This window comes from Antechinus flavipes, chromosome 4, assembly GCF_016432865.1.
Source record: "Antechinus flavipes isolate AdamAnt ecotype Samford, QLD, Australia chromosome 4, AdamAnt_v2, whole genome shotgun sequence".
Taxonomy (NCBI): domain Eukaryota; kingdom Metazoa; phylum Chordata; class Mammalia; order Dasyuromorphia; family Dasyuridae; genus Antechinus; species Antechinus flavipes.
The window spans coordinates 107,369,104-107,391,472 of NC_067401.1; the positions used below are offsets into that span (position 1 = coordinate 107,369,104).

At 35.8% G+C, this 22,369-nt stretch overlaps 1 protein-coding gene across 1 annotated transcript; it reads right to left on the bottom strand.

The window, feature by feature from the left end:
* Window positions 1-20,825: 20,825 nt before the first annotated feature.
* On the bottom strand, window positions 20,826-21,767 carry LOC127561313 (olfactory receptor 10K1). The gene has a single exon (XM_051996596.1). The coding sequence runs from the start codon at window positions 21,765-21,767 to the stop codon at window positions 20,826-20,828; it is 942 nt and encodes a 313-aa protein (XP_051852556.1).
* Window positions 21,768-22,369: the final 602 nt, after the last annotated feature.

A 22,369-nucleotide genomic window follows, 5' to 3' on the forward strand; every position in this document is an offset into this window, starting at 1 on the left:
GATATACTTCATATTCTAAATGTTTAAAATAAGCACACCTTTGAATTTTTTCTGGGGCTATATACAATTGGTAGCTCCTTAGTATTTCTGTGGTCTTTTGTAAACATTTCTCTAATGTTTCTTCTAACATTTGCTCCTCAGGAACACACCCCAGTATATCATCCATATAGTGTAATAACATAACTTTTTGGAAATGTTTTTCTTACTGGAGTAAGAACAGCAGCCACATATATCTGATACATGGTAGGACTATTTTTCATTCCCTGTGGCAAAACTGTCCATTCAAAACTTTTATAAGGCTCAGCTAAGTTAACACTGGGAATTTAAAAGGCAAATCTTTTCATATCTTCCTTATCTAAAGGGATAGAGTAGAAATAATTCTCAATGTCTATAACCCAAAGAGGTCATTCCCTAGGCAATTGAGAAGATGGAAGCCCAGACTGAAGATCTCACATTGTTGACATTTATTCATTCACTTTCCTCAAATCAGTCAACAAATATAGGGAAATTCCAAGAACTTAGAGAAGGTTGTAGTGTCCTTGGTCAAGTTGCTCCTATATTATATCTAATAAGACCTGACTTTTTTCACTGGTTAAGGGCCACTGTTCTATGCACATTGGTATATTAACTTTCCATTGGATGGGGATAGTTATAAGGGCTGGCAGGCCTTCAACAACTAATTGATCAAAACGGACTGTTATATTAACTCTAGGCTGCCTATTTCATTAGGCTTGTGTTTGACAGAATCCACTACACTCAGAAAGTCAAAATAGAGTTTGTTCAGGTTATAAACATGTTTTTGCTATAGATTTCCAATCATTAGGGGTTAGGATTTCAAATTCTGTAACAGCATCTTAACATAAGATGATGTAGACCCATAAAGAGTGCAAAGCTTTTTCAGATCTTTGATAATTTTCAGATTAAAGGGAGCATGACTTCTCCTTATTTGACCTGGAGGCCCATTAGGGTCAGGTAATTCAATCACAGAGTCTATGCTTCCATTCTCAATCCAAATGTATCCCTTCTCTCCTCCTTTAATTTAAATAATGCCTCTTGTAATTGGGACATACAAGGAGGACAGAACTGTGTTGGCAGTGCCCATGGTGTTACAACCCCTTCCCACTCCTCCTTCTCCTGCCCACAAAGGTAGAGTTGAGGGAAGAGGATTGGGAAGTACCTCAAGGGTCCATTCTTGGACATAGGCTGAAGTGAAGGCAGTCTGAGAAATGGAGAAACACTACGTCCCTCACACTTCCCAGCACAGTCTTCCCCACCCCATGCACGGTATCCTCTGGGACTGTGAGCACTATCCCCCTGTCTGTTCTCCTTATACTTCCTTGTTTGACACCCCACACTAAAAACTTTCTTTTTCTTATATGTGAGATTTCTTAAAGACAATTTTATTACATTGTACATAAGGAATATGTGCTTGGGGATTCAGCCAGAATCTATTGTATGGTATTATTCATGCAATTGTTCTCTCACTACCTTCTTCATCTCTGGTTCCAACTTTTCTTCCCCAGAGAGCCACAGAAATGTACACTCCACCACATCCAAGAACTCAGTGATCTACTTCTGTATCACTAAAAAACCTTGCTCCTATACCAACCTAACTAAATATTCTTCATATTTCCCTAGAGGAAGGCTCTTTTGTTAGCACTTGCTTCATTTCAGCTGAAAAATGAAAATGACTAGATTAGTCTTTATTGAATATTTCCACATGTCTGTTTTTTTAACTTACCTTGTTCCTGGATCATGGGAACTCCTTGCCCGAACTCCACTGTTCTTGTCAGTCAAGCTGCTGTGTGCCCTGCTTTCCAGGGCCCCATGTTGAATACCAAATGTCTGGACCTGGAACTGCTCACCAGAGGATTTTGGTACATCCCCAATCCTGATCATGGGTGAGGAGTGAAGGGGCAGAACTATAGAAGATGGTCAAACTGGAGTCCATTTATTCAAAATTTTCTTAGCCATTTATATAATAATACACTTACATAACTATAGCACATTGCACATGTACTAACTATAGGATATCATGCAAGTGGGACCGCATAAACAACTTGTTATGATGTGCAGATGTCTCCTTGACACTTTAGCATAACTCTGCTTTAATTGCAACATAGGTTGTCATGCCCCATGATTTTTCAGGAAGGCTGAGATGCCCCTAAGGGTGATGGGGAGCCAAGCCAAATATGTCAGCAAGTTTTTACTAGACTAAAGGGTCTTATACCTCGCCTAGGATTCCCCACTATTTGTGACCCTCTACAGCTTAAGAGCTCTAAGGTCTTGAAATATGTCTTCTATTCATTCATTGACCATAGCTTCTTTAGTTAAATTTCTCTATATAATTGATGCATAGAACTTATTCATTGATTGACAGAATGAATGATGGATGGATGGAGCACTGACTAAAGGAAGTGTCGTTATACAGCTATTGTCCCATTTGCCCTCCTACTTTTATAAAATAATAAAGTTTGATTATCTTCAACTATTACTAAGCAGATACTTTAATGAACAAAGTAGTCAATATATTCCTGACCCAAGTAAAATTTCCTGGGAAGAAGGATATATTTCTTGTTTCCATCTGGTTCAATTTGTTAGCAGAAAATATTTTATATTAACTTCTTTTTTCTGTTGAGATAATTACAATCTGTTGGAATCCTTACTAACTGCTAACTAATTAGAGTTGATCTAATCTTACAAGAAGATGTTTTGGGCAGAACCTGAAACAAGGTACTAAGTAGAACTAATTAATACAAGGCTTGCGTTCACACCTTTACTCATTGGAGTTCAATGAGTTCACACCTCCCTTGAAGCTCGTTGGGCCAGAGAGCTCTATGGGAGAAAACCCATAATCCCATTCTCTCAGAAGAGTCAGATAAAAGGCCAGCGATGAGAGATCTATGGCAATACATTATTTCCTCTTGGCTGGCTGGTCACAGAAGAAAGTTCAGCTGGACTCGAGAGGAGCGACTCTGGTGGCAGACGAAGGGTTTTCAGAGGATAAAGCTACGAGTGGAGAGTTCAGTGGACAACCAGATTCATCTTCATCTCACACCACTGTAGTTGGTGGCTGGGCTCTCCAGAAGGAGTCAAGAGAGACATTCCATCTCTGTGTTGGTTGGAGGCAGAAGAAAGCAGAGGCAGAGGCTGAAGGACAGAACCTTTGGATTTGGAGACATCCGAAGGGCTCTAAGCCTCTAAATCGGCTGTGCCTTGAGAAGAACAAGAACTCCAACATTTGAACTCATAACAACAATCCTCCCTCCCAATCACCCAGGTTTTCAGTCTTGCTGTCTTCCTCAACTATTCACTCTTCTAGTGTTAAATCCTATCAATTCTACCTCTATAACAAATCTCATAGCCATCTTTTTTTCATATTCACAACTGCTATTGTTCAGACTATCATACTTCTTTCTTTGACTATTTGACTTGCAAAAAAATCTCCTAATTGTTCTCTCTATCCCATTCTCCACAGAGCTGTCAAAATCATATTTCTAAATCACAAATCAAACTATGTCATTCTCCTACTCTAGAAGCATCAGAAGTCACCTATTTCTAATAAAACAAATATACTACTCTATTTGAAATATAAAGGCCTTTCTAATCTCAGTCAATAATGCTGCTTACTACCTGCAAGGTACATGACAATTTTCTTTTATTCATTAACTGATTTGTCTACTTACTCACTCAATATTTTAAGAAGCTACACCATAGTAGTATATGCTAAATGCTGAAATATACAAAGTGAAATTTAATGAGATGATAGATATATGAGAAGGGAAAGCTCTACCTCTTCAGTTTTGTTCATTTTCATCCCCTAATATTGGTTCCATTGCAGTGTAACTTATACTACTACTTCTTCCTAAGAGTGTGACTCAAGAAGGTTTATGGGACTCAGGAAGAGGCAGAAATGAAAAAAGACTCTATTAGAAGCCTACTTATCCATTATCTTTACTGATTCTTCAACTTTGGTCATACTCATTAAGTCCATAAGGATACTACAGCTTTTTGGTGAATGTTAAAAAATATCTGTGATCTTATGTGGCTTACAGTCTAAGAAGAACCAATGTGATGTGAACCCATCATCACAGAATACAAAGATTGAATAAAGAAAGAATAAATAATAAATAAAGAATAAAGGAAAAAATGTAAAGAGATAATCCACAATGAGGCCAAGGCTGAATATTTTAATTTGTGAGTATGGGAAATTTAAATGTGAAGTTTCAGACTCACATTAGAAGAAACCATCATCAAATATATCCATATAAATAAGGTAAATTTTTGGAAGGCATTTTATAAGTGGACAATATCCTAGCCTTGGAAGGATGAGCAGTGAAAACAGCTACATGATTTGGAAAGAAGTAAGAGTTAAGAAGGGACAAGTATATGACCAAAATTGAAGGAAAGCAAGACAACAAAGGATCCTGACGAAATATCTCAGTTAAGAGATGTTCCTGGAGAATCAGAGTCAAGAAAAAGTAAGCATGATTTTGGAGATGCTGTTTTGCTACATGTATACAGATGCTAAACCAGGAGTCGTCAAACTTTTTAAATAAGGGGCCAGTTCACTGTCCCCTCAGAAGGCCGGACTATAGTAAAAACAAAAACTATGAACAAATTCTTATGCATGCTGCATATATCTTATTTTGAAGTGAAGAAACAAAACGGGAACAAATACATTATTTAAAATTAAGTAAAGTTAAATCAACAAACTTACCCATATTTCAATGGGAACCATGGCCTGCTTTTGGCTAATGAGATGGTCAATGTCTGGTTCCATATTTGCCATGGCTAGTCGTAGCAAGTGATGCAAGTGTGCATCCATTAGTCTTGATCTGGTTGGATCTTTCAAATGTTTCATTCTAGAAAATGTCTGTTCACAGACATAAGTGCTGCCAAAGATGGTTGCCATTTTGAATGCATGGTCCCTGAGATGAGGATATGTCTCAGAGGGGAGAGATGCATAGAAATTATGAAAGTTGCTTGACTTGAATGCATCTTTCAGAGAGTCACAATTCTGCAGTTCAGCCAGTTCCATTTGGTAAACTGTATCCACATTTTCAATGTCAATAGAAAATGGGTTATGGAAAAGCTGTAGGTCCTGTTCATGGAGATAAAGCTCTTTAAATCTAAATTGGAACTCCTTTTGCAATTTTTCCAGTGAATCCACACATGTTTTGTTTGGGAATGCAACCAGTGGTTTTTCTGCTAACAGATTTTGAGTTGTGGGGAGATGGCAAAAGTTTTCCTCCTTCACTTGTTTGATGAGAAGGCCTAATTTTACTTCAAATGCTTTGACATGTGATTGCATATCACAGATGAGCTTCCCCTTTCCTTGAAGTTGCATATTGAAATTGTTGAGTAGCTCTGTTCCATCTGTCAGAAAGGCAAGGTGCTATTTCCATTCTGCATCATTGAACTCTGATACTTCTTTGTTTTTTGAAAGCAGAAAAATTGTAATCTGTGGAAGTAAGTCATAGAAATGTTTCAAAACTCTCCCTCAACTATTGACTTCTGTGTGATATAGAACATCTTCATACTCAACATTTAGCTCAGACAGAAATTCCTGAAATTGTCTGTGATTTAGTGCATTAGCTCTAATGAAATTAACACAAGATACCACAGTTTTCATAACAGAGTCCCATTTCAGTGATTTACTACACAGCACTTGTTGATGGATGAGGCAGTGTATGGCTATTGGATGAGAATGATTATGTTTGTCCATCTCTTGGTTAATGCGAGCAATTACTCCTTTCTTAGACCCCACCATTCTAGGAGCACCATTAGTTGTCATGCTGGCTAGTTTAGCCCAGTCCAGCTCCAAACCATTCATAGTTTGGCAACCCTTTTCATAGATATCCTCTCCTATAGTTATTCCTTTGATGCTTTGCAGTGCAGCAAGCTCTTCTATGACTTCAAAATAATCATTTGTCCCACGAATGAAAATTAGAAGTTGTACAGAATCACGAACATCACTGCTTTCATTGAGTGCCAAGGAAAAACATGAAATTTTTTTATGGAGTTTTTCAAATGCTGATACAGATTGTCTCCCATTTCTTCAACCCTCTGTGTCATTATAGGTCCTGAAAGACTCACTGTACTAAATAAATTGGCCTTCTCTGAACACATCTCTTTGGCAACAGAAAGAAGGCATTCTTTAACAAATTCTCCCTCCACAAATGGTCTGTCAATGCATGCTATTAGCTTGTCAACTTGAAAACTTACTCACAGTGATGAAATGTTTAGCTGCTTCTGCTTCACAAAAGTATTTTGCTGAGTTGTCAATGTATTTTTCAATTTTAATATTTTATCTTTTCTCACTTCTCCAACCAATCATATTTATTTTTATGTTGAGTTTCATAGTGTCCATGCAAATTATATTCTTTGAACACAGAATATAGTGTCTGGCATATCACAGATGAGCTTCCCCTTTCCTTGAAGTTGCATATTGAAATTGTTGAGTAGCTCTGTTCCATCTGTCAGAAAGGCAAGGTGCTATTTCCATTCTGCATCATTGAACTCTGATACTTCTTTGTTTTTTGAAAGCAGAAAAATTGTAATCTGTGGAAGTAAGTCATAGAAATGTTTCAAAACTCTCCCTCAACTATTGACTTCTGTGTGATATAGAACATCTTCATACTCAACATTTAGCTCAGACAGAAATTCCTGAAATTGTCTGTGATTTAGTGCATTAGCTCTAATGAAATTAACACAAGATACCACAGTTTTCATAACAGAGTCCCATTTCAGTGATTTACTACACAGCACTTGTTGATGGATGAGGCAGTGTATGGCTATTGGATGAGAATGATTATGTTTGTCCATCTCTTGGTTAATGCGAGCAATTACTCCTTTCTTAGACCCCACCATTCTAGGAGCACCATTAGTTGTCATGCTGGCTAGTTTAGCCCAGTCCAGCTCCAAACCATTCATAGTTTGGCAACCCTTTTCATAGATATCCTCTCCTATAGTTATTCCTTTGATGCTTTGCAGTGCAGCAAGCTCTTCTATGACTTCAAAATAATCATTTGTCCCACGAATGAAAATTAGAAGTTGTACAGAATCACGAACATCACTGCTTTCATTGAGTGCCAAGGAAAAACATGAAATTTTTTTATGGAGTTTTTCAAATGCTGATACAGATTGTCTCCCATTTCTTCAACCCTCTGTGTCATTATAGGTCCTGAAAGACTCACTGTACTAAATAAATTGGCCTTCTCTGAACACATCTCTTTGGCAACAGAAAGAAGGCATTCTTTAACAAATTCTCCCTCCACAAATGGTCTGTCAATGCATGCTATTAGCTTGTCAACTTGAAAACTTACTCACAGTGATGAAATGTTTAGCTGCTTCTGCTTCACAAAAGTATTTTGCTGAGTTGTCAATGTATTTTTCAATTTTAATATTTTATCTTTTCTCACTTCTCCAACCAATCATATTTATTTTTATGTTGAGTTTCATAGTGTCCATGCAAATTATATTCTTTGAACACAGAATATAGTGTCTGGCATATCAAACATACAGCTCTTTCCTTGTACTGCATGAAAAAGTAATCATGAGTCCACTGTTCTTTGAATATCCTACACTCCAAGTAATTTTTCTTTTCCTTGACATCATTATTTCCTAGGGATTCCAAATTACTATTAGTAAAATACCAATATATATATATATATACAGTGCTACAGAAACAATATGCCTGCAATAGCTTTGCCCACACAGAGACAAACAGACTGCAATGCCCAACTTCCTCCAAGCTGCTTCTGCACTGTGATGCCTCCGTTTCCCACACTCTCTCTCCAGCTCTTCACGCTCCCACTTCCAACCTTCACTGCTGCAGTGAATTTCCCCTGCAGTAGCTGTGACATGCGCAGCATGCACTGTACATCCCCTGCACCTGTCTGTTGTGGTGGCTGCCATTACTGTACAAGGCTGTGGGCCATCAGTTTGCTGTCTTCTGTATCTCTCTCCCTTCCCCACACTACACACCATGGCCTAGGAACTCACTTCACCTTGGTATCGCCTCACATTCTGTCTCCACCACCTCAGCCCAGTGCCAGAAGTGTTCATTGCTAACGTGAGTTTAGATTAAAAGTCACTCCCGGTCTGATTTTGCCATAACCCGGCAAGCTGCATAAACATCCTCAGCAGGCCTTATCTGACCTGTGGGCTGTAGTTTGAGGACCCTTGCGCTAAACAAATACTGAATCTTCACTAGAACTACCTCAATGTCAATCCTGAGCTCTCTTCTGGACACTAGGACCATATCTCCAATTGGCTTCAGAACATTCTTGTCTGGTTATGGCACTGGTATCTCAAGTTCACAAATTGATCATTTTTCCCACTAGAACCATGTCTTTCTTGTTCAAACTTGATTATATCTATTTATGCCATCCCTAGTCACCTGTTCTTTCACATCAATAGTCTTGGAGTTGTTTTGACTCTTCCTCTCACTTCAAATCTCTCATTTAGTTAATTATACAGCCTGCATATTACATTTCTATTACATCTTTCATCTCTATTTTCTCTATTTCCCCTACCAGTATCTAGATTGGGTAATGAAAAAATATATCTTAACAGATCTTCAATCCATATTCTCCACTTTTTCTAAACTATCCTGCTATTTGTTACCAAAATTATTTTTCTGTTGAGTAGAACCCAACATACAAATCCTCTTCACCAAAATCTTTAGTAGCTGCCTATTGCCACTAAAGTACTCTGTCAGGCATTCAAGGTCCTCCACAATCTGAGTCCAGCCTACTTTTTCAGTTATATATTGTATCACTCGCCTATAAACATATTCTGTTTCAGCCATACTGTACTATTCCATTCCAAAGATGCACTATAATCTCCTGTTTTGGCCTATTTCATTTCATTTATGCCACTCAAATTTGAGGCACATGATGATATTTTGCTTTGTTTTGTTTTATTTTTCTTTTCTGTCTCTTTTTTATTCTATTTTCTTTTCTTATTTTGTTTTTAGTTCAATAAATGAAAAAACAATAATGAAAAAAGGTCAATTTTTAGGGGAAAATAGCCTGACAATTGAGGTCCTCCACAATCTGAGCCTACTCTACTTTTTTAGTTTCATATTGTACCACTTCCTACTAGAAACTCTATGCTCTAGCCATACTGTAGTATTGCATTCTCACTAAACATGTACTATAATCTCATGCTTTTGCCCATTTCATTTCATTTGCTCTGAATGTCTTTCCATTCTCCTTTTCAAAAGTTAAATTAATATTCATTTCATTTATGCCATTTGAAAGTCACTTCCTCCATTATGCCATCTCTCATGGTTCCATAAAGATTTTCTCTATCTTCTGTCATCTTAAATTCTATTCAGTGCTTTGTTTTGCAATTCTCTAACTCATTTGTGTGGGGCACAAAGGTGATGCAGTAATTGGAGTTTCAAGCCTGGAGTCTAGAAGACCTGAATTCAAATCCAGCTCCAACATTTACTACCTATGTGACCTTGGAAAAGTCACTCAATCCAGTTTGCCTCAGTTTTGTCATCTGTAAAATGAGCTAGAGAAGAGAATGACCAGCCACTCCAGGTTTCTTTTCCAAGAAAACCCTGATAGGATCACAAAATCTTGGGCATGTCTAAAACAACTGATCATCAACCATTTTCACTTATATAACATTTATATTCTGTTTCTTCTCCCTATTAGATTATGACCTCCTTGAAGATGGGAACTGTCTTCTCTAAATTTTATTCTTCTAGCATCTTATATGATACTCTTCACACTATAGCCATTTAAAAATCTTTTATGAAGGAATGAATGAATGAGCAAAACCTTTCCTTTCTTCTAATCATTCTGCTCTTTTCATCCCTCATTATCTCCTATCATCACCATGTCATCAGTCTCTTATTTTCACATTCACCTTTTTCCTTTTCCCTAAAAGATTGTACAAGGGTTAACTACAGCTTCATGTAATCCTGCTTGGTCATCTAAAAAGTAAATTAAACTCCTATAAACTATACTGTCCTACAATACACGAAGAACCCAAACGGGTTTTCATGTGCCTAATAGGCATATTAGACATCACCTTGTTGTTCCACACAAATGAATGAGAGAATTGCAAAACAAAGTACTGTGTAGAATCTGAAGTGGGAGGAAAGAGAGAAAACCTTTAATGTCTAGAAACATGAGAGATGGCATAATGGAGGAAGTGACTTTCAAGTGGCATAAATGCAATGAATAGTAATATAACTTTTGAAGAAAAGATGGAAAGACATTCAGAGAAAATTAAATAAAATTGATAAAAGAAGATTATATTGCAAGTTTGGTGAGATAGTATTGCAATCGAATGCAAGTATGACAAGCATAGTGTTTCTACTAGGAAGTTGTACAATATAAAGCTCAAAAAGTATGGTGGGCTCAGATTGTGGAGGACCTTGAATGTCAGGCAAAGCACTTCAAACTTTTGTTTTCAATTATTATTTTTTCATTTATTGAGCTAAGTACAAAATTCCATTCCCTGTCCCTATGTCACCTTGTTACACAGTGTCCCCAGATGCCTTCTTCCCAGCAACCTTGCCAATGAGCATCTTCAACAATCTTTTCCTTTGTCTTTGTCAGCTGTAGCACAAATACCCTGATCTATACCTGAGTTATCAGTAGCCCTGGAGAATCATTACCACACTGTGTTTGACAAGGGTCCTTTATTTCTCCAATTAGCAAGTAGGCTCCGGTGGGAACAATGTATCCCCAAGGCTTGCTGGCCAAATAGATAAAATAAAAGAATTTATTCAAGAATTTTAATGGTCTATTAGAGAGTAAGATACTGCAGGGTACCATAGATGAAGAAGATATGCCTGTGGCAAACCTTATCCAATCAACCCCCTGATCTTTTCTCTGCAATTCTGTTTTATCCTTTTGGGACTAAATACTAAGTATCTAAATTAATCTATGTCCCTTGATATCAACCATCTAGTTTGTGACCTTATGTAGAAGAGTGGGGAATCTTTGATGTCATCAATAGGTACATGTGAAAGATGAATTAACTGGGAGAAGTAAAATATGACATTCACTTATCCATTCACATAATGTAAGAATTGGATATCATAATTCATATGATCCAATCTGTTCCAATAAATTGTTTTTATATCATTCATAATAAATAGTCATCTTGTAGTCTTTGTTTGAAGATTTATAGTGAAAGTTAACTTCCCCAGGTAGGTAGGTCATCATACATATGAATACATAATGGCTACAACAATTGGGGGGGGGTTATTAGTTGTTTTATTTTTTCTGGTTACATATATATATATATGTTTTATATATATATATATATTAATTTTTATAATGCACATTTCTTTATGAATCATGTTGGGAGAGAAAAATCATAACAAAAGGGAAAAATTCCCTGAAGAGAAAAGAAAGTGAAAATGAAATGAACATAGCATGTATTGATTTCATTAAATCTCCATAGTTCTCTTTCTGAATACAGATAGTGTTTGCTATCCAAAGTTTATTGGAATTGCTTTGGATCAATGAACCATTGAGAAGAACCAAATCTTTTATAGTTGATGATTGCACAGTCTTATTGCTACTATGTACAATGGGTTTCTGGTTCTGCTTATTTCATTCAGCATTAGTTCATATAAATCTTTTCAGACCTTTCTAAAATCAACTTGTTCATCATTTTGTGTAGAATAATTATATTCCATTACCTTCATTTACCACAGTTTATTTAGCCATTCCCCAACTGATGGGCATCTACTCACGTTCCAATTATTTGCTACCATAAAAAGAGCTGCCATAAATATTTTTGCACTTGTGGGTCCTTTTCCTTCCTTTATGATTTCCTTGGGATACAAATCCAATAATGTCACTATTAGGTCAAAGGATATACACAGTTTTATAGTCCTTTATGTATAGTTCCAAATTGCTCTCCAGAATGGTTTGATCATTTCAAAACTTCACTAATAATGCATTACTCTCCCAGTTTTCTAACATCCTCTCTAACATTTATCATAATCTTTTCCTTCATCTTACCACTCTGAGAGGTATGAAATGGTAGCTCTGAGTTATTTCAATTTGTACTTCCCTAATCAATAATTATTTAGAGCATATTTTCATATGACTATACATGGTTTTAATTTCGTAATCTGAAAATTTTCTGTTCTTGTCCTTTGACATTTATCATTTGAGGAACTACTTGTATTTTTTTATTATAACTTTTTATTGATAGAATATATGCCTAGGTAATATTTTACAACATTATCTCTTGCACTCGCTTGTGTTCCAATTTTTCCCTTCCCTCCCTCCATCTCTTGCCCTGGATGGCAGGCATTCTTATACATGTTAAATATGTTATAGTATATCCTAGATACACTATATATGTGCAGAACCAAACACTTCCCTTGTTGCACAAGAAGAATTGGATTCAGAAAGTAAGAATAACCTGGGAAGAAAAACAAAAATGCAAACAGTTCACCCTCATTTCCTGTCAGAGACCATGTCCTTGAAGACTGCCAGAGACCATGTCCTTGGACGCAGGAAACAAAGAGCTAAGAAGATTAGCATACACCCTAAATTCCTGAAGATTAGATAATGTGTGTCCCAAGAAATCGGTCATCTCCGCCCAAGATCTAGATAACAGTATACTCTAGGCTTTCCGCCACACCTATGGTCCGACATTCTTCTCATTGTAACCCCCCACTCTGAAATCCTATTTAATTAAACTCTCTTCATTCATTAAACAGAGACATTCACCATCTTAAATCTTGAGTTGCCTCTCTGTCTCTCTGATCCTGTCCCCAAGCCGTAGGCTTTACAGACTGATTGTCTTACAGCACCTTTGCTCCGCTTCGGCCCCGGCTCCACTCGATGACCCACTGTTATTGTCCTGCCGGACAGGACAATTTCCCAGTGTTCCTTCTCCAGATGTAGCTGACTCTGTCCATCATTGATCAATTGGAACAGAATTAGATCTTCTCTTTGTCAAAGATATCCACCTCCATCAGAATATATCCTCATATAGTATTGTTGTTGAAGTGTATAATGATCACCTGCTTCTGCTTATTTCACTCAGCATCAGTTCATGTAAGTCTCTCCACGACCTCTATATTCATCCTGCTGGTCATTTCTTACAGAACAATAATATTCCATAACATTCATATACCACAATTTACCCAGCCATTCTCCAATTGATGGGCATCCATTCATTTTCCAGTTTCTAGCCACTACAAAAAGGTTTGCCACAAACATTTTGGCACATACAAGTCCCTTTCCCTTCTTTAGTATCCCTTTGGGATATAAGCCCAGTAGTAGCACTGCTGGATCAAACAGTATGCACAGTTTGATAACTTTTGGGGCATAATTCCAGATTGCTCTCCAGAATGGTTGGATTCATTCACAACTCCACCAACAATGCATGAGTGTCCCAGTTTTCCTGCATCCCTTGCAACATTCATCATTATTTTTTCCTGTCATTTTAGCCAATCTGACAGGTGTGTAGTGGTATCTCAGAGTTGTCTTAATTTGCATTTCTCTGATCAATAGTGATTTGGAACACTCTTTCATATGAGTGGTAAGTTTCAATTTCATCATCTGAAAATTGTCTGTTCATATCCTTTGACCATTTATCAATTGGAGAATGGCTTGATTTCTTATAAATTTGAGTCAATTCTCTATATATTTTGGAAATGAGGCCTTTATCAGAACCTTTAACTGTAAAAATGTTTTCCCAGTTTGTTGCTTCCCTTCTAATCTTGTTTGCATTAGTTTTGTTTGTACAAAAGCTTTTTAATTTGATATAATCAAAATTTTCTATTTTGTGATCAGTAATGGTCTCTAGTTCATCTTTGGTCACAAATTTCTTTCTCCTCCACAAGTCTGAGAGATAAACTATCCTATGTTCCTCTAATTTATTTATAATCTCGTTCTTTATGCCTAGATCATGGACCCATTTTGATCTTATCTTGGTATATGGTGTTAAGCGTGGGTCCATGCCTAATTTCTCCCATAATAATTTCCAGTTATCCCAGCATTTTTATCAAATAATGAATTCTTATCCCAAAAGTTAGGATCTTTGGGTTTGTCAAACACTAGATTGCTATAGTTGATTATTCTGTCTTGTGAACCTAACCTATGCCTCTGATCAACTAATCTATTTCTTAGCCAATAGCAAATGGTTTTGGTGACTGCTGCTTTATAATACAATTTTAGATTAGGTACAGCTAGGCCACCTTCATTTGATTTTTTTTTCATTAATTCCCTTGAGATTCTTGACTTTTTATTGTTCCATATGAATTTTGTTGTTATTTTTTCTAGATCATTAAAATATTTTCTTCTTGTGAGATTCCTTCTTTACTTATCTTTTCAAATTGTTTACATAGTAAAGGAATTAATTGTTCCATAATGATTAGTAGTATTCACTTGTAAATGTATCTGGAGATTTTTTTCTTAGGGAGTTTATTAAAGGCTTGTTCATTTTTTTTTCTAAAATGGGACTGTTTAAGTAATTTATTTCCTCTTCTGTTAATCTCTGCAGTTTATGTTTTTGTAATTTCATCCATTTCAATTACCTTGATGGGATACAATTGGGCTTTAATTTTTTTTTTTCATTTCACTCTTTTCATTTTGGATACCACTTACTTGTTTTTTTTTTCTTTCCTTTTTCTAATCAAATTTTTTTCACAAAACCAACCCTTAATCTTATTGATTAGTCCAGTAGTTTTCTTAGTTTCAATTTTATCAATCTCTCCTTTAAATTTCCAAATTTCTATTTTTTTTTTGGTGGGGGGTAATTGAGGTGGGGTTTGATTTGTTCTTTTCCTAGCTTTTTTTAGTTGCATTCCCAATTTGTTTCTATCCTCTTTCTCTATTTGACTTATATGACTATTTAGAAATATAAAATCTCCCTTTAGAACTGCTTTGGCTGCATCCCATAAGTTTTGATATGTTGTCTCATTGTTGTCATTTTCTTGGATGAAATCCTTGATATCTTCTGTGATTTGATGTTTGACCCACTAATTTTTTGGAATTAGATTATTTAATTTTCAATTGGTTTTTAGTTTATCTTTCCCTGGCCCTTTATTGAATATGGTTTTTATTGTATTGTAGTCTGAAAAGAAAGCATTTATTAATTCTGCCTTTATGCATTTAATTGAGAGGTTGTTATGTCTTAATACATGTTCATTTTTGTATAGATGCCATGAATTGCCAGAAAAGGGTGTAATCCTTTTTGTCCCTATTCAGTTTTCTCCAGAGATCTATCATATCTAATTTTTCTAGGATTCTTTTACCTTCACTAGTTTCTTGTTTATTTTATGCTTAGATTTGTCTAATGCTGAGAAGGCAAGCTTGAGGTTCCCTAGTAGAATAGTTCTGCTATTTATTCCTTCCTGCAACTGGCTTAATATGTTCTCTAAGATATTGGCTGTTCTAACTACTTAGTCATATATATTTAGTATCTATATTGCTTCATTCTTTATGGTACTCTTTAACAAGATATAGCTTTCTTCCTTATCTCTTTTAATTGGGTCTATATTTACTTTGCCTTTACCTGAAATCAGAATACCTGATTTTTTAAATTCAGCAAAAGCATAAAAAACTCTGCTCCAGCCTTTTTTATCTTCACTGTGTATGTATCTCTGTTTCTTTCTCTTTTTTTTTGAAGCTTTTTATATTCAAAACACATTCATGCATAATTTTTCAACATCGACCCTTGTATAGCCTTGTATTTCAGATTTTGCCCTCTTTCCCTCCATCCCCTCCCCTAGATGGCAAGCAATCCAATATCTATTATACATGTTAAAATATATGTTAAATCCAAGATGTGTGAACCTATTTATATAATCCTTTTGCTGCACAAGAAAAATCAGATTATAAAAGAAAGAAAATGAGTAAGAAAACAAAATATAAGTGAACACCAAAAAGAAAAAGAGCAAGAATGTTATGTTGTGATCCATATTCAGTTCCCATAGTTCTCTCTCTGAATGTAAATGGCTCTCTTTGTCACAAGATGATTAGAACTGGTATCAGTCATCTCATTGTTGGAAAGAATCACATTCATAAGAATTGATCATACTACAATATTGATGTTGTCATGTACAATAATCCAGTCCTGCTCATTTTGCTTTGCATCAGTTTATATAAGTATCCTGACACCTTTCTAAAATCATTCTCTGGTCATTTCTTATAAACAATAATATTCCATAACATTCATATATCATAACTTATTCAGCCATTCAACAACTGATGGGCATCCACTCATTTTCTAGTTTCTTAACATTACAAAAAGGGATGCCACAAAAATTCTTACACATTGGGTCCCTTTCCTTTCTTTAAGATCTCTTTAGGATACAGGTCCAATAGTAACCCTGCTGGATCAAAGAGTATGCATAGTTTTATAACCTTTGGAGCATAGTTCCAAATTGCTCTCCAGAATGGCTGGCTCCGTTCACAGTTCAACCAACAATCTATTAGTGTCCCAGTTTTCCCACGTCCCCTAACATTCATCATCTTTTCCTGTCATCTTAGACAATCTGAGAGGTATGTAATGTAATCTCAGAGTTGTCTTAATTTGCATTTCTCTGAATAGTGATTTAGAACAACTTTTCATATGATTAGAAATGGTTTTAATTTCTTCATCTGAAAATTAGCCTTATATTGGATGTGATTTTTATTGCATCATGATCTGAAAAAATGCATTTAATATTTCTACTTTTCTGCATTTTGATTTTGAAGTTTTTGTGCTCTAATAAATAGTCAATTTTTGTATAGGTTCCATGAAATGCTGAGAAAAAAGTAAACTCCTTTCTATCTCCATTCAATTTTCTCCAAAGATCTATCATACTTAACTTTTCTAACATTCTGTTTACCTCCTTAACTTTTCTTATTTATTTTGTGGTTTAATTTATCTAGTTTTGAGAGAGCAAGGTTGAGATCCTCCACTGGCATAATTTTGCTGTCTATTTCTACTTGCATCTCTCTTAACTTCTTCTGTAGGAATGTGGATGCTATACTATTGGTGCATATAGATTTAGTATAGATATTGCTTCATTATCTATGGTACCCTTTAGTAAAATATAGTTTCCTTCCTTATTTGAAGGTCTATTTCAGGAGGTGATCAATGATGGCTATTTTGCCTTCTGATTTTAAACTATCAGGCAGTTTTCCTTTATGATTTGCTGTAAGATAATGTCTAGGTTCTTTTTTTTCATTATGGCTTTCAGAAGCCCAATAATCCTTAGATTGTCTCTCCTAGATCTATTTTCCAGGTCACTTGTTTTTCCTAGGAAACAATTCATATTTTCTTCTATTTTTTTTTATTTTGTTTGATTCTTGAAGTTTTATTGAATCATTCACTTCCATTTGTTCAGTTCTAAATTTTATTGTATTATTTTCTTCAGTTACCTTTTTTAGATGCTTTTGTATTGACTAATTGAATTGTTTTGTTCATTACATTTTATTTCACAAATTTTGTTTTTCAATGACTTGGTATCTTTTTTTTTGGTAAGGAGTTATATGCTTTTTCCATTTTATAAAATCTATATTGTCTGGAGTTAAATGCTTTTCCCATCCCTTTCCCCATTTTTCTTCTAATTCTCTTTTAATATCCTTCTTGAAATCCTCCAAAAAAGCCTAGTGAAATGAGGACTGGCTCATATCTCCCTTTGGGACTTCATCTGGAGTTGATCTGCATTTAGGAACCTCAGGATTTGAGCTCTGTTCTCTCTTTCCAAAAAAGCTGTCTATGGTGAAAGTTGTTTTTAGTTTTTTGATCATTTTTTTTTTAAAGCTTGAGGTGTACTCTTAACCAAAAGGAGCAAGAGTTGCTTTAGTTTACTCTGAAGCAGTTCTGCTGATTGATTTTCAGTGCTGGGCAATCAAGGCTAGGGTCTTTGTTCTTCATTGGCTCAGTGGTTTACAAGTTGCCTTTGTAACAAGTCTGCCAAACCACCTCCTTGCAACCAGGACATAGTAGCCTAATAGGCTCACTGAAGATTCCCAGGTGTATGTAAACTGCAATGCCCTGACTCCCCAATGCATCTCCTTGACCCAGTCTCCCTGTGCTATGGTCTGGGCTCAGCAGACTGTCCCCATGCCCATTTGAAACAGATCTGTTCTGAAATTCTTCCAAGGTATTTTCTTTCGGAAATGTGTTATACTCAAAATATTTGTGGGTTCCAAGATTCCAAAACCAGTTTAAAGGTTTAATCTTTGATTGATTTGAGAAAAGGTCAGAGGAGGTCACAGAGAGTCATGTCTGCTCATTGCCATCTTGGCTCACTCCTTATCTCTCTGACTCAAATGAGTTTCTTGTAAATAACATATTATAGGATTATATTTTTTTTAACTCACTCTGCTATTTGCTTCCCTTTTATAGGAGAGTTCATCTCGCTAACAGTTATGATGATACCAACTTTGTATTTCACTAAATTCTATTTTCTCTCTATTATATGCTTTTGTTTTATCTTTCCTCCCTGTCTGTTCTTAATAGGGTTTTCTTTTTAACTTGACCCATCCTCTACCTTCTTTACCTTCTCTCATCCCACTTCTAGCCAGATCCTCCCTTTTCTTTCCCCTTTCTCCTCCTACTTCTTTATAAGGGAAGATAAATTTCTATACCCAAAATAATGATTAAGTTATTTCCTCTTTGAGCCAAAACTAATAAGATTAAACTTTAGACAATGCTTATTCCTCGCCTTTCTTTCCCTCTATTGTAATAAGTCTTTTGTTCCTTTTCATGTGATATAATTTGTCCCATTGTACTTCCTCTTTCCTATTCTCCATAGTACAATCCTTTTTCCAACCTTTAATGTCTTATTCTTTGATATTATCACATCCGATTCCATTCACAACCACATCTTACCAGTTCATGTATGGTCCTTTTAACTGTCCCAATAATAGATACAGTTCTCAAAAGCTGCAAATATCATTTTCCCATCTAAAATATAAACTATTTAACTTCCTATTCAAAAATTAGCCGATAAAGTTCTGAAATCTGTCCTTTCATCCCTTGCTTTCTTTTCTTCTTTTTCAAGTTTCAGTTTTAGGATCCTTTTTGTGAATATTTCACCTTAGGCTATGATTAATAGCAAAATTCTCATCTTCTATCTATAATTACATAAATTACATTAGTCTCAAAATAATACATCTTACAAGAATTCCATTTTCTCATCACCTTCATAACTCAACAACTATCTCAAATGGTAAATTGGAGAATAACTATTTCAGCAATTGCTTTTCTTAGAACTCTGAGCAGAAAACTCAGCAAACCTTAAGGGGACAATATATTCCCAGTTTTAAGATGCCAGGAGAATTGTTTAAAATTATATTAATAACAAAGTTATTAAGATAAAATTAAATAATAAAAACTTTTGTGTGTACCTTTTTTTTTAATTTTACAGGCTGCCAGAATGAGTCCTCACTACATGAGACTGTAAAGAGACTGAAAATTGGACTCTTATCGAAGAGGGGAGATATTTAGAATGATGATTAATGACTGCCTTACCATGGGAAAGGGATGTGAACTCCTCCATTCAGAAAGGAAGAGTGATTAGGTTTTTTTTTGTTATTGTTGTTGTTTTTATTTTTATTTTTCAGAGCATTGTTACCAGTTATTAAGAGTGCTCTTATGATATTTTGCTCCATCTGCCTACTAAATAATGCAATCCTAGACTATCATTCTCCCTATCAAAGCTGTGAAAACTAACTCAAACTCAATAAAAAAGTTTACTAAGCTCTATATGCTTCACTATCTTGGTACATCAGTATTAATAATGCCATTCTCTCTACACAGACGATGCTAGGGATCCATTAGTAGTAGAAATGTGTTTTGAGTTGTTCTTTCAATAATGGGGCTGAACTCAGAATTATTCATTCCCATCCTTTCACCTTGTTCTTCTTGAAAACAAAAGAGATATTTTAACAATGCCTAGGAAAAGGTAAAAATTCAGTCTATAACGTATCATGGAACATAACAACCAAGAATCATAAAATTCTCAGATCCAGTACTATTCATTCTTGAAATATTCTTTCTACCTATTCATTTCACTATCTCCTGTGCTGAGCAAAAATTCCAGTGAAATCCAAGGGATTACAGGAACACTACAAACAATAGCAGCTGGTGAAAGAATAAGAAAAGATGGCAAAATTGTTTCTAGAACATAAAAGAATGGTATTTGTTATCCTTGTCAGGATTGTATCTCTGACACTGATGGTCACATTATATGATAGCTAACATTTGATTTTTTTTTTTCTTTAAGACCAGACTTGTGAATTTCTTTGTTATAAGCTACTCCCAATGCGGACCTCCATCTAAAAGTGCAGATCAGCTCCTGTTTTGAAACTAATAGTCTTAGTATTTTCTAGTGAAGTGAAGAAATAAACCATTTATTTAGGATCCCATAACTAGTATACATAGGTTTTGAACTCAAGTCTTCTTGACTCAGTTACTAGACCTCTATCTATTATGCCATGATAGATTCCTTTAAATATTTACAAAAAATCCTTTATGTAGATTATCCCATTAAATCCTTCTAACAACCCCATGGGATCCTAGAAATATTGTCATCTGAATGTTCACAGAGATTTTTGGACATAAAGATAGCTTTGGACCTTTGAGATGAAAAAGTATCAAGGTTCAAAGAAAGTAAAGGTTTCCTCCATGGCCATATAACTGTTATGCAAGACATAATACAAATTTTGTTTCTAAATCTCAAATTCTTTTCCTCCTTAACTTAACCAGTCCTTCTCACCACTAACCACCTCCCCACCCCCACACACACACACATAAATATACATACATACCACAATTAGAGAATTAGAATCAAGAGACAGAAATCAAATAGAATAACCTGTTCTTTAATGTTTGGTACACAAGTTCTGGCTTATTGCATGCCTCAGCGCTGCCTTGAACTCTTTATTTCTTAGACTATAGATCATGGGATTGAATAATGGGGTTAGAATAGTATAAGACACAGATATCAGAACATCTTGGCTAGAGTTATAGTTGGTCTTAGGCCTCAAATAGATGAAAGAGGCACAGCCATAGTGGACAGTGACAACAATGAGATGGGAAGCACAGGTAGAAAAGGCCTTGTACCTTCCCACAGTGGAGGGGATCTTTAATATGGCAGAGATGATACGGATATAGGAGGCCAGAATCAACAATAAAGGGATGACCAGGGCAAATATACCCAAGATGAAGATGACCATCTGACCAAGGCGAGTATGCTGGGAAGCCAGCTTGAGGACAGGGGAAATGTCACAGAAGAAGTGATGGAGCTTGTTGGAAGAATGGAAGGGCAAGTGAAATACAAGGGATGTTGTAACTAAGGCAACTGTGAGGCCACAGACACAGGCTGCAGCTACCAGTCCCAGACACATCCTGTGATCCATCAGCACTGTGTAACGAAGAGGATTGCAAATGGCTACATAGCGGTCATAGCCCATGGCTGCTAGCAGAAAGGAGTGAGAACAGCCAAGGAAAAGGAAGGTGAGCATCTGAACAGCACAGCCCATGAAAGAGATAGTCTTCTTCTGAGCCAGCAAATCCACAAGCATCTTGGGTACTATGATAAAAGTGTAGCATGTCTCAAATGAGGATAGAATTCCAAGGAAGAAGTACATGGGAGTATGGAGGGCTCGCTCCAGCAAAATGGTGGACAGGATCACAGCATTGGTGCCTAGAGTAAATAGATAAAGGAGAAGGAATACTACAAACAATAGTTGCTGAAATCCAGCCAGGGCTGAGAAGCCAAGGAAGACAAATTCACTCACATTTGTCTCATTGCTCCTCTCCATAGAGAAAGAGTACTTGGAAGTTTCAGGAAAACAACTAGAGACAAGACAAGAGAAAGAAGTTCAAAAAAGGACATTGAAATATGGAGCTAAGCGTAACAGTAAGGATGTTCCCAAGTGTCTGATCCCAACTCCTACATTTCTCCAGAGTCTGAAGACAAATGTAAAGACAACATAAAACAGAGTAAAAACCATATCATTGGCAGTAGGTTTTATCTAGAAATATCCTCTCAGTACTGGAATACAGCTGCTCAGTTTCCATAATGTGACTATTCTCTTGATGATATCCTGAAAGTAAAAAGGATTTGAATTTAAGTAAAGGAGATATTCAATATCTTTACATGGGTTATTAACCTCACAACCAGGCTAGTGAGCATAAAAGGAATACTGTTCCAAACTCCATTATCCTGTTCAAGAACAGGCCATCATCAGAAATGTTCTCATAAAGAGTTCCTCTAGGGGTTTGGAAATGGAAGGTTAAAAGGGAAACATCTATATTTCTTGTAAAAATTTATAGAAAAAAGGAAAACAGCGATATCATTAGTTGAAGAGATCCACAACCTTTATGATGCAATGGAAGGAGTCTGCACACCTAGATCAAGAGA

Coding starts and splice junctions, on each gene's coding strand:
- LOC127561313 (XM_051996596.1), bottom strand. CDS start 21,767: ATGGAGAGGAGCAATGAGACAAATGTGAGTGAATTTGTCTTCCTTGGC.